The following is a 13,182-nucleotide window of genomic DNA, read 5'->3' on the forward strand; positions in this document are numbered from 1 at the left end:
ATATAATTATAGTTTTGCTTCTTCCTGATTTGGATCTTTTTCCTTAATTGCTCTAGCTAAATAGTGCCCAAAGCCACAACCTAGCCTTGCTCATCTTAAAATGTTTCTACGAGTCTCTTTGTTTAAAAAGTTCCCTTCTATTTTTAATTTGCTGTTTCTATAATAAAAGGGTTGGGAAATTTTGCCAAATGCTTTTTCTGCATTTATTGAAATGACCTCATAATGTATTTTTCCTTTTATTATATGGCTTATGTTGAACCAAATTTACATTCCTGGACAAAACCCCCCTACTGCAGATCTTTTCCTTTTCATTGTTCTCCTTTATATTTAGAATTATATTCCCCACAGACAGTAATTTAAGAACAGTGGTGAGCCCTAGCTGATTTGGCTCAGTGGCTAGAGCTTCAGTGTGCAGGCTGAAGGGTCCCAGATTTGATTCTGGTCAAGGGAATATACTTCGATTGCAGGCTGGATGCCTGGCTCTGGTTGGATACATGCAGGAGGCAACCAATTGATATTTCTCTCACATCAATGTTTCTCTCTCTCCCCCCTCCTTTCCACTCCCTAAAACTCAATGGAAAAATATCCGTGGGTGAGGATTAACGAGAACCAAAAAACATAGAGGTGACCTCTTATACCTGTACTAGATTACTACTGCTCAATGACCATAGACTTTGGGTAGAAATCAAGGAGGCCCCACAATTCAAAAACTGGATGAGGTTACATGTATATGTATAACCCTAGGAGAAAGTTAAATTATTCCTATCAATAGGATTTTCAATTTTAGTATTAACTTCATACTTTATTGAATAAAAATAAAGTACTGCTCAAGAAGCTACAATATTTAGATGAGTTCCTTCCAGAGGACACACGAAGTCTCAGCCCACTCTAAGTTTATGTTTACTTCAACAAACCCCTCTTTGCAGTTTGACAGGTTAAATGTCTCATTGTAGTTCAATTCTGTAACCTTCTTGGTATGTGGATTTCTGCAAATGTGTAGAAAAATATTTTAAAAGGCAAACAGTTAAGATTAGGGCTAATTTTTCCAAGGCACCCCTTTCCTGACTTGATTAAGCACCTGTTATTATCTAAGGTTTTTCTAAAATTGAACAGAAACACCAGGCACACTTATAATATCCTATTAAGAGTTTATTAAGAAACTTTGTTTCACAGGCCACACAGAAACAAAAGGACTATGTACAGGCTAGGCTTTCAGGAAACAGGCAGGGAGCTGAGGAGGGCCAAGATGAGTCTAGGGTCTTGGTGGGTGCATTCCTGGGGGAGGGGGACCTGTAAGGGAAACCAAACAATCTGGTGAGACTCCAAGTACAACAGCATAACAAACCAACGGGGCTGTGGCAGTGTGGCCCCAGTGAACCAGGACCACGCCTCTGTGGAGCTACTTCCGTAACTCTGTGGCCAAGGATCAAAGAAGGCCTGAAGTAAGAGTAAGGAGTATAGTCAGCGCCTGATCTGCAAGTCAAATCCCCATTCCTGCCCGGGCTCCTACATCCTGCAGTGATCAATCGATTGGAGGGATGTATGCACTGACTGGTGACATCTCCGGGACTAAAGATTAGATTCCCATGCTTACAAAATCCAAAAGCAGAAAGCTCAGACTACAGACATAGGAATCACCTAGTGCAGTGGTCGGCAAACCGAGGCTCACGAGCCACATGCGGCTCTTTGGCCCCTTGAGTGTGGCTCTTCCACAAAATACCACATGCCGGCGCGCACATACAGAGCGATGGAAACTTCGTGGCCCGTGCGCAGAAGTCGGTTTTCAGCTCTCAAACAAAAGAAATTTCCATCGTCGTACTGTTGATACTTGGCTCTGTTGACTAATGAGTTTGCCGACCACTGGCCTAGTGTGATGGCTGTGGGTTAGCTTAGAAGCCACTCTGGCTTGGTGAAAAGAACACTGGTGTGAGCTTCTAGACACTGAACTTTTTTCGAGCCTGTTTTCTTACCAGAGGATGAGGGCGATCTATGTCACCATTTCTCAAACTGGAGTTAAAGATATACATACTAAATAGTATATAGCAAAGCCCAGAGCCCTTTCTTAATTACTAATCACTACCAAACCAAAGGTGATTAATTCCATGACCTTTATTGGGGGCCCTCAGAATGCATTATTTCATAGTGCCCTAAGAACACTGCCTTGGACACTGAGAAGTACCTGGGTGCAGAGGGAGTTAGGTCAATTAAAGAAATGGTGTTCCCTCTTTCCTTTCTGGATTAAGTTGTCCTTTAAGAAAGAGTTCACTTCACTAGGCTGAGGCCTGAAAGCCCAGAGGAATGGTCACAATCTCACCTTCCCTTCACTCCCCATCCCAATATGGCTCTAGGGAAGGAAGTCTAAGTCACTGCTGTAAGCATTACCTCGCATTCCTGGTGGAGGGGGCCGCATTCCTGGAGGAGGCATGCCCATTGGAGTTCCTCGTCCAGGGGGGATCCCCATTGGGGGGCCCATGGGAGGCCTCATACCAGGAGGTGGGCCCATCATGCCTGAAAGATAAAAGTCCCCAAAAGATAGCTCAAGTGTCTGTCAAAGGTTAAAACAAACAAACAAACAAACAAACAAACAAAAAACATAGAAAGCTGTCTAACAACTAACAAGTTCTGAGACGATAGACCATTACACTGTCCCAGCATCTCCTAGCAAACTGGGACTTGAGCCAAAGAGGAGGGAACTCCCAATGGCTCTTGTTCCATGGTCTGTCAGCCAGGCTGGATCTCAGAGTAATCCTGCTTAACTATAAAACTCATCATCAGTTTCGGTCAAGGTATGTCTCATCATAAATCCAGCTCAGGCATCTTTTAGTAATTAGCAATGCTCTCCTTATGGGTTTCTTACCTGGAGGGGGTGCCCCTCGGCCCATAGGTGGGGGAGGACCTGCACGGCCTGGTGGGTACTGGGTTGGGGCCCCTGCAATACTAGCTGTGGCAGCAGCTGCAGCAGCTGCAACAGTGCCTCTTGCTTGTGGGGTCATCACCTAAGAGAACACAGGAAGAGAATTACGAAGAACAGTCCAGTGCAATGCAGCATCCTAATCTCCTCCCCAACTTGGTAAAGCAGCAGTAGATACCAAATTCCCTAAACTACCACTCAGGCCTTAAGACTTTATATTCAAAACCATCTTCTAGTCCTAGGCAGTTTGGCTCAGTGGATAGAGCATCGGCCCACAGACTGAAGGGTCGCAAACTCGATTCCTGTCAAGGGCATATATCTCAGTTGCAGGCTCAATTCCTGGTGCCGGTTGGAGCACACGTAGGAGGCAATCAATGTGTCATTCTCACATCAATGTCTCTTCTATGTCTCTCCTCCTCTTTCACTCTCTAAAAATCAATGGGAGCCATAGTTGGTTTGGCTCTGTGAATAGAGTTATCTATCAGCCAGTGACCTGAAGGGTTCCAGGTTCAATTCTGGTCAAGGGCACATCCCGGGTTGCGGGCTCAATCCTCAGTAGGGAGTGTGCAGGAGGCAGCCAATCAATGATTCTCTCTCATCACTGATGTTTCTAACTCTCCCTCTTCCTTCCTCTCTGAAATCAATAAAAATATATATTTAAAAATAAAATAAAAATCAGTGGGAAAAATATCCTCGAGTATTAACCAAAAACAAACAAAAAGCCATTTTTCAGAGAAGATCAAGCTTGAATGTCCAATTCCCAGGATGCCCAACACAAATTAGAGAAGGCACCTGCATTTTCAAATAACTAGTACGTTATGAGAGTATATTTCAAATGCTGTCATAGAAACCTTTTGCTACCATACACTCGGCTAATGTACCTTTCATGGATGTCATATAGTTTACCACGACAGGTTTTCCTTTCACTAGATTCTAGAAACTCATACACAAAGCACCATTAAAACACTGACAGCCTGGCAGTCATAAGTTTGTCATTCTGGACTCCTCCCAAACTGTAGACCCTCCCTCTATCCTTTAACTACAGACACTGGTGCCTTTCCCCAACTCCTCACCTGTTGTGATGGTCCACCAACACCACGAACTGGCCCAGCAAGTCCTGCAGGGGCCTGGGGCATGGGAACACCAGCTGGGATTCCTCTGCCAGCAGCCCTGCCGATGCCCGGGCCCCCAGCAGCTCCAGCAAGTGGCACTCGGGCAATGCCCGTCTAAAAAATAAATTAAGTTAGTTAAAATGCTCATAGCCTAGAGTAGGGGTGTCGAACTCAATCAGAGAAGGGGCCAAAATCTAAAATCCAGCCTAAATCGCGGGCCGAATGGTTTACTGAACAGTCATTGTGATGGAAACGCAGCGGAGTGCAGTGATGACAGCGCGGTACGGGCCACATTGCAAGGCCTGGCGGGACGGATTTGGCCCGCAGGCCTTGTGTTTGACACATGCGGCCTAGAGAATCAGGTGTACATTTTGGAATACCATTGCCAAGAGAGCCTCTCAGACTTATAGGGCATCAAAACAACTTACAGACACTGTCCACCGGTATGTGGTAACACCATTACTTCTCCACCTAAGGTTATATGCCTAGCTGTCACTCTGCAGCAGGCTAGATTTTAAGGTTAAGTCTAGAGAAACATGCCACAACACAACCACCAATATGCATTCCAATGAAAATTAAACTAACAAAGGCCCAGGGCTCCATTCAGGAGGGTGCAGTAGACAAGAGCACTTGACCTGGCATCAAAGAAACATGAGGTTCAGTCCAGCTCTGAATCTCACCTGGTGGGTGACAGTGGGGAAGTAATCCCACGATTTTGGAACTGTTTCCTCAGCTGCAAATGATCGAGTTATGACAAAACTGCTTGTGGTCATGAAAGTTTACAATGAGCTACATTATAGTAGTAAATTCTACTGGAAATAGATACCAAGAGTTACATACTGGTACATATTCTGTGAACCAAAAAATATGGTAACATCACTTGCAGTCATATATATTGAAAAAAAGCTTCAAATGAATCCAAAAATAAGGAAATTACTAGGACAAAGTACTCTATACTCACTTGAGAAAATATCTTAAGTCATTCCACTAACATGACTTATATACAGCAAGTAGAAAAATATTTACATTAAGTGAAAAAGCAAAACAAAACATTACATGCATATTATGTGTTAAATACTAATATACATATATGTACTACTATATGTATTATATGGACAATAAACAGTGTAAGAGAAATATTCTTTTGATGAAAAATGTCTTAAAATAAAAAAGGGAAAATAAATTGGTTAGATTCTCTAACATCTGCTCTACTTCTAAATGGAGGTTGGTGTTTACAGAATCAAGGATGCTTGAGTTCAAATGCCAAGGTCACATCTTACTACAGAATAGCATTGAGATAGTGCTGGGCTATTGACACCTTGAGCAAGTTACTTAAACCTAGAAAGTGGGAATTATTTATCTCAAAGATGGCTGCAAGGATTAAATAAAATACTAAAGTGCTTGGCAAAAAATAAATCAAAAATAAATAAATGAATAAATGAATAAATAAAGCGCTTGGCACACAGCACATGCTCAAGATGGCTTTTCACTGGCACTCTGCTCTGACTTACATCTTTGGGAGGAGGGCCCTCTACTGTCATTGAGACCAGATTCTCCCCTCGAAGTAGCACCAGCCCAAGGACTCTCTTCTCTTCTCTTTCAGCTTGTTTTGAGTTCTTTGGCCTAAAGACAGGTTTAGAAGAAACAAAAAAGCAAGCATTAGAAAGAGGGTAAAGTTCATATTCACCCACCTAGTGGCCTCTAGGATTTGTTTTACACTCTATCTCATGACAAATGGTACTTAAACTTTCCCTAAGACAGCTCTTCTAGTAGTGTTCACAGGATGTATGTGCAACCCCCGGTGGTTGATTCCTATGCCAAGAGAAAACATAGAGCAAGAGATAGGACAACAGTCAAGAAAGCCCAGCCCTGGCTCAATGTTATTCTGTTAACAACCATCAAATCATCTTTCCTCAGTCAATCTTCTCTGCTATCTATCACTGTGTTCCCTCCCTTCAACTTAAGGTCTTGTCAGTGTCAGAAGGCAGCTGAAACAATTCCTCAGGTCAACTGAATCCCACTCAGCACCACTTACAAGTGGGTCCCTTACCTCACATCAGAAATAGAAACCATAAAGGAAAAGTAAGAGGTTAACCACATAGGAACTACATCTCTGTCCTCAGAGCACAAAAACACAAATCTCCAAACCACCACAGCCAGAAAAGATGAACAAAATATGAATGCAACCTAGGAAAAATAACCACAAGGCAGGGAAGAAAATCTCAAAGCCAGTATGCTAAAAAGAAAGAAAAAATACCTGATCAATGTAAAAATCAACTTAAAGGTTTCTTTCTTTCTTTTCAATATATAGTTCAGAGAGGAAGAGCAAAGAAGAAAGAGGAGCAACAATGAGAGAGAATCCTTGATTGGCTGCCTCCTGCACACCTCACACTGGGGATCAAGCCCACAATCCTGGCATATGCTCTGACCGGGAATTGAACCATGACCTCATGGTTCACAGGCTGACACTGAGACAAGTAGGCCCTTGTAGAGGTTTCATTTTAATGCTATTTTATAATAAATTAACAGTGGTTTTCTGTGGGTGGACATTTTCCCCCTTTTTTATGCTTATCTATTTTTTCTTATTTTTAACTAAAAGTATATACTGCCTTTCACTATCTTAAAAAAAAGCTTTTCTGGGCATTTTAATTTTTTCTCATATATTTTTACTTTAAAAAAGATATTCTAATAAACTTTTTTATTGTCAGAATAAAGTTAATTTCATTTGAAAAAGAAAACTGTATGGAATAATTCTACATTGATCTGCTGGCCCTTCTCTAACGTGCATACCCAGCAATCAGCCATGCTACCAAATTTTTTGTCCTATACTTCTTAACCTCATACCACAAAGAAAACAGCCCCAAAGGGAATCAAAGGGATTTCACAGCTGCTGACAACATAACATGGCCACTGCATGTGGCCAACGAGAGCTGAATGACCATGAAAATTACATAACCTTTCTGGGCCTGAAGTTGCCTTGAATGTAAAAATAGGACAAAAAGCTAGACATGTTTTAGGTCCGAAACTTAAGATCTGTGACTCTTACTATAAGGGAGTCATCCAATAACTTATGGAACTGTAGGACAGTAGAAGATATCTCTGATTGCTTCTATAAATGCCAACAAAAAGCACTGGCCCCAAACCCACAGGGGAAGCTGAGCACTTACCCTGCAGAGGTCAGAGGCTTCTTAAAGCAGTTTCAGACCAGGCTGCATTGGGAGAGCCTTTTAGGCTACAGCTCTACAAACAGGTAATGAGGCCAGAAAACCAAGCTCTCCCCCCTCATACACCTGTGGGGAGACTATGACAGCCATTACCCCAATACCCAGGGGCATGAGAAAAGAGAAACAAAAAGCCTAGCAGCCCTTCTTACAACTTGTAATGTGCGAGGACCACAGAGCAAGGATTGCTGGGCTAAAGAAAGCAATTTAAGTGTCCAATGTCTCCATCTAAATCCGCCCTCTAAAACAGGAGAGCAAACCAACAGGAATCAGCTAGCTGTATCACCACCTATCACTTGGCCAACCCCACCCCCGAGGTACCCTCCTCACCCAAATTCCTCCCCACAGCCCATTCCTCACTTGATCTTCCTGAATTCATCACAATCACACAGGATCAGATTCATATGCTTGTCGAAAGCCTTGAAGGTGCCAATGAAGATCCGACCGTCTTGCAGGATGCACCTCATCCTGTAGTCGATGTGCTGCAGCATCTTGCTGCTCTTGCCCACAGTCTGCAAGAAATCAGCGGGGAAGAGAGAAGCATGGATTTTTTCCACTCATTCATGCATCCACTGGTTGACTCCTACATGTGCCCTGACTGGAGATTGCACCAGCAACCTTGGCGTATCAGGACTACTTTAAGCAACTGAGCTACCCAGCCAGGGTGGAACCACATATCCCTGCAGCCTTCTTTTCCACAGATCTGTCTTTCTTAGTACAGCCACAGTCCTTTCCCAGGAACTCTCCCATGTTACCCTGTGTTCAGTCCTGACCTCTGCCCCTTTCCCTTCAAATCATCTCATATTACAATTGCCTTTGTGAAGGCTGGGTAAATTTCAGCGACTTAACTAATCCAATCCATCCATACCTACCACTGTGAAGATTACAGGTGTGTGACTCCAGTACTATAATATACCCACATTCCATTAAAAAGCCAGGAAATGGGCTGGAATGGGACTGGCACTAAAATCCAATCAGCCAGAAGCTTATCAGAAAGATGCTGATCACTTTGGAGGCGAGAGTAGAATGTCCCAAAGGAGAATGTGTTAGTCTTCAGGACTACCTTTGGCAGGGAAATTTCCTGGTAGCCAGGATACTAATTACTTTGAACACATAATGCTCTTTAAGAATATATAAACTTGTTATCCTTAAATAAATTAACCCAACAACATTTTCTGTTTTACAGCCTGGCTTGCTAAAATAGACTACAAGACATCACTACAATGTTGGGTGCCCTTGGCAGTTATAGTTCTCTCTAGAAACAAAGGGCCTGGCAGTTGATCTGTGCATCAGCCTAACATCAGTCTGACTGGCCAGTCCTGACTGTGCATGCGGTCATCTCTGTGAGCCTGGACAAGGCTTCTGAACCTACAAATGTGTGAATCAGAACCTTGAATCCCTCCAGGGAGACCCAGTCTCCCTCAGATGACTCTTTAACTGCCTTGCAATCAGACAGCTTCTAGCCACACAGACTTCAATCTCTATGGCAACATTTTTTGGCCTTCTCAGTAATGGCCAACGCTTACTGGGTGTTCACTTCACACCAGGCACTGTGATAAGTACTGTATGTCTCACTTAAGTCTCAAAATCAGCTCTATTATCATATTTTCGTCCTTTACAGATGAGGCCACTGAAGCTGGGAGAGGTGAGGAAGGTTGCCCTGTCTCTCTCGGAGCCAGAACTTCATCAGCCTGAACCCAGTGTCTATGCCTCTAACCAATTCCCCAAACAATATCCTACCAGGTCCCCCCTGCTTCCACTTCCCCCAGCACAGCACCTACTCAACAAAGGGAGCTTTCCAAACACAAAGTTCTTACCATTTTGGGGGGTTCAATTCCTTCAGTGGCCTGCCCCATCGCCAGCAAGATTAGGTGCGGCTGAGGCCGTTAGTAACCAAGATCCCCGCCTCCCCCCGCCCCCCGCCCCGTTTCTCCCTTGCCCCCTCCAGAACTTCCTATGCTTTGCACTTACATCCCTCGGATCGAAAACGTGCCCTCCCGTTTTTCGCGGGAGCAATCTTGACTCCGCTCTGGAACAATCTTTTTTTCTTTCTTTATTAAGGTATCACATATTTCTCCTCATCTTCCCTCCCACCCCCCATTCCCATCCCAAACCCCTCCCCACGCATGCCCCCACCCTCCTGCTGTCCGTGACCACCGGTTGGGCTCATATGCCTGCACACAAGTCCTTTGGTTGATCGCGCAGGAACCATCCACCCCGCAGGCGTGCGTCCCGCCCCCTCCGCGCCGTGACCGTTACTTAAGGCTGAACCGCCGCGGAGGTGCGCTGCCAGCGTCCCCGGCTGGAAAGTAAACCCGGTGCAGGAAGGAAACGTTCCCCTGCGCAGCCCCAGCGCCTGAAGAGTCGGGCGTATTCACACACACAAATGTGCTGGAAAGTGAGTCCAGCTCTTCCTCCACGCGTGCTCCTGCTCCCTCCGCCTCCCCAGCCCCGAGAACACTCGCCCGGTTCAGCCGGGAGCGCTGCCCCCTCCGGCCCCACGGCCTTCGCTCACCGGGCCTCCCCAGCCCTCCTGGAGCTCTAGCGCCTGCACTCGACACACGAACACACATCTCTCCCGCCGAAGTTTCTACTTCGTGCCTCCAGGACCCCAAATACCGTGGAGCCGCGGTCCTACCCCCGCGCCCACCGAGGGCCTCGGCCTCCGCCCCGCAGTTCCCGCTTTCCCTTCCCCCAACCCGCCGAGCGTCCCAGGTCCGGATCTCTCGTGCCCGGACGGAGCGGCCGCGGCCGGGCCTTCATCGCCGACCACCGAGCGGCCAACCACGGCCTCCTCCCCAATTGGTCGCGCCCCTTCCCTCACAAGACTCGGGAGCGCCCGCGCGGCCGGCCTGTGCCTCCTCACCATGGTGGCGGTTCTGATGGCGCCGATTCCCGCCGGATTCGCCTGTGCAGAGGCCTAGCCCTCCGGAGCCCGCTTCCCGCCGCTACTACCGGAAATGCAGTCCCAGGCAAAATGGAGTCCGGCAGAAAACTACTTCCGGTCTCAGAGCCCCGCCCCCGACGTAACGCTGTGATTTCAGAGAGGGGCGGGGCTTCGGGCGGAGCTAACGGCAAACTGAACGGCCAGAGCAGCTGCTCCTCCTCATCAGCATTCCCCGCCCCGCCTCGCCCCAGCCCTGCCAGTGAACCCCGCCACCAGCTCTGCCCTGGGCTCTCTCCCCCACAGCCACTCGTCCGGTTTTTCGGTTTTTCCGTGAACTTGCTCTCCGTGAAGTGCTCCTGCCCCAGCGCCTATGCGTTTGCTGTAGCCTCTGCCTGGAATTCTGGGCAGCCGGGTGTGTGCACCGCTCATGCCCTCACCTTCTAGACTCATCACATTTCACCACTGAGGAAAATTTCCCTGGCCATCCTGTTTAAAACTGCAACCTGCCCTTTCTCATGAACACTAATAGCTAATGTACTATGTGCTTTTGTTAGTTATTTTGCTATCTCTCCCCATTAGAACGTAAATTGCAACAGTAAGGATGTTTGTGCATTGTTCATGGCTGCAGTGCCTAGACAAGGTCACTGCTAACCACAAAAACAAGGAGTTATTGAATACTTGAATGAATCAATCCCCAGCCAGTCCAGTGACTTTAAAATACATTTTTATTGATTTCAGAGAGGAAGAGATAGAAACATCAATGATGAGAATCATCCATTGGCTGCCTCCTGCTTTCCCCTTTACTGGGGATCGAGCCTGGAGCATGTGCCCTAATGAAACCCAGAGACCCTTCAATCCACAGGCCAACACTATCCATTGAGCAAAACTAGCTAGGACCAATTCCAGGACTTTTGAAAGTTCTACATTTTCAGGTTTTTCAAATTTGTTCCTTTAAACCTGGGCTCTTCATTTAACTCTTGGCTTTAATATCCAGCCACCTGATGGGCATGAATGTCTAAATAGCTAATAAATTTAACAATGAAAACTAAATTCTTGAGTCTAATCACTCTTCTTCCCAAAACCACTTCTTACCAGCATTTCCCATCTCAGAAGTTTCTCTGATTAAAAATCAAAACGACTACCTTGGTAGCATCCTTGATCCCTCTCATTCTCTCCCATCTCCATCCATCAGCAAATCCTATGGACCTCACCTTAAAAATGTCTTAAATCTGTTGTCACCTGCCCCACTACTACCATGCTAGTCTTAGCCACCATCATCTTTGTCTTGGATCATTGAACCCCTAACTAGTCTCTTTGCTTCCTCTCTTGCTCTCACAGCAGCCAGAGGATCCTTCTATCATGTAGTGAGATTATATCAGATGATGTCATTGCCCTGCTCTCCACTTCCCAATAACTTCCCAGCACATGCAGAATAAAATTCAGCCCTGCATCCCTCTCCCACTTCATCTCCTTCAACATTCCCCTCACTCATCATCCTCCAGCCATACTAGTCTCCTGTTGTTCCTCAAAACCCAGCAAGAAAAGTTTCTAGTTCATTGTAATTTTAATGTGTTTTTATTGATTTTTTTGAGAGGGAGAAACATCAACGTGAGAGAGAAACATCCATCGATCGGTTGCCTCCCATATGCAAACAGGGATTGAACCTGAAACCTGGATTTGTGCCCTGACCAGGAATCGATCCAGCAATTGTTCAGGGTATGGGTCGATGTTCAAATAACTGAGTCACACCATCCAGGGCTTTGTAATTTAACTCTCACACCCTAAAATGTAGCTTCTGTCCCATTTTTGTCAACATGTGGAGAAGAGATGGAGGCTCAGAGAGAGATATTATCTTGCTCAAGGTGGTAAGAACAGGAATATAGTTCCATCTGATTCCCCAGCTGCTTCCAAGTTATCTTGACTATCACTCATGCATGCATTTTAAATTATTTATTTCATACTTACTAATATCTTACTGTTAGTGAGATACAAAGTCCCTTCCTTGAAGGACTTTATGTTCTAGTGAAACAGACAGTAAACGGAGTGGATAGGTAAAAAGAGTAACATTAAGGTGATATGAAAAATAAACAAAGTAGGAGAGTGGGATTAAGAGTGATGGGTTGTAACTTTGGTTAGACGCTCTGGGAAACTCTGAGCATGCATGTGAACTAAGACCTGAATGAAGGACATTCCAGACATTCCTTACAAAAGATCTCATGATATGTGGTCTTTGGTGACTGTCTTCTTTCACTTAGCGTCATGTTTTCAAAGTTCATCCATTTTATGACATATATTATAGTACTTCATCTCTTCTTTATGGCTAATATTTCATTGTATGGATATAACATTATTGTTTACCCATTCATTAGTTGATAGACATTCGGCAGTTTCTGCCCTTTTGCTATTATGAATAATGCTGCATTTAAACATTTGTGTGCAAGTTTCCATGCTGACTTACGCTTTCATATCTCTTGTGCATATACCTAGGAGTAGAACTGTTGGCTCATATGGTAACTCTGTATAATTGTTTGAGGAACTACCAGACTGTTTTCTTTTCAAAAAAACAAAACAGCTCGCCTGGCTGGTGTGACTCTTGTTGGTTGAGCATCATACCATGTACCAAGAAGTTGCTGATTTAATTCCCAGGCAGGACACATGCCCAGGTTTTGGGCTAGCTCCCCAGTATGAGGCGTGCAGGAGGCAGCAAATTGATGCTTCTCTCTCATTGATGTTCCTATCTCTCTCGCCTTCTCCCTACCTCTCTCTATAAATATCAATAAAAAATTATTTTTAAAAAGATCAATAATCCTAAAAACAACAGAGGTGGACTTCTTCCCATCTCCCAATCTACTATCATTTCCCTTCACCAAGGCATCACCTGGATGGTCCTGAAGCCCAAACCCTACCTCTCAGCTCCCCGCTAACCCACTACACATCCATGCTTTCTCCCAGCTTCTGATCTGTCTCCTTTAAGAAAATAAAAATACCCCCCTCCCCAACTTGCTTAAAAAATAATTTTCAAAGATTAAAAATGGTATTTGTTTGTTTAAA

At 45.0% G+C, this 13,182-nt stretch overlaps 1 protein-coding gene across 2 annotated transcripts; it reads right to left on the reverse strand.

Annotated features, from left to right (window-relative positions):
* Positions 1 to 1,125: 1,125 nt before the first annotated feature.
* On the reverse strand, positions 1,126 to 10,259 carry SNRPB (small nuclear ribonucleoprotein polypeptides B and B1). Of its 2 annotated transcripts, none has more exons than XM_036419332.2 (7): positions 10,111 to 10,259; positions 7,605 to 7,756; positions 5,535 to 5,646; positions 3,985 to 4,137; positions 2,858 to 2,996; positions 2,383 to 2,508; positions 1,126 to 1,290 (listed from the first exon to the last, which is right to left on the reverse strand). In XM_036419332.2, exons 1-7 carry the CDS (start codon positions 10,111 to 10,113, stop codon positions 1,253 to 1,255), a joined length of 723 nt encoding a protein of 240 aa, XP_036275225.1. In that variant the 5' UTR covers positions 10,114 to 10,259; the 3' UTR covers positions 1,126 to 1,252. The 2 variants fall into 2 exon arrangements, with proteins under 2 accessions (XP_036275225.1, XP_036275226.1); XM_036419333.2 differs by having other exon boundaries at positions 1,126 to 1,437.
* Between the last annotated feature and the right edge of the window lie 2,923 nt (positions 10,260 to 13,182).

This window comes from Pipistrellus kuhlii, unplaced genomic scaffold (genome assembly GCF_014108245.1).
Source record: "Pipistrellus kuhlii isolate mPipKuh1 unplaced genomic scaffold, mPipKuh1.p scaffold_m20_p_6, whole genome shotgun sequence".
Lineage (NCBI taxonomy): Eukaryota > Metazoa > Chordata > Mammalia > Chiroptera > Vespertilionidae > Pipistrellus > Pipistrellus kuhlii.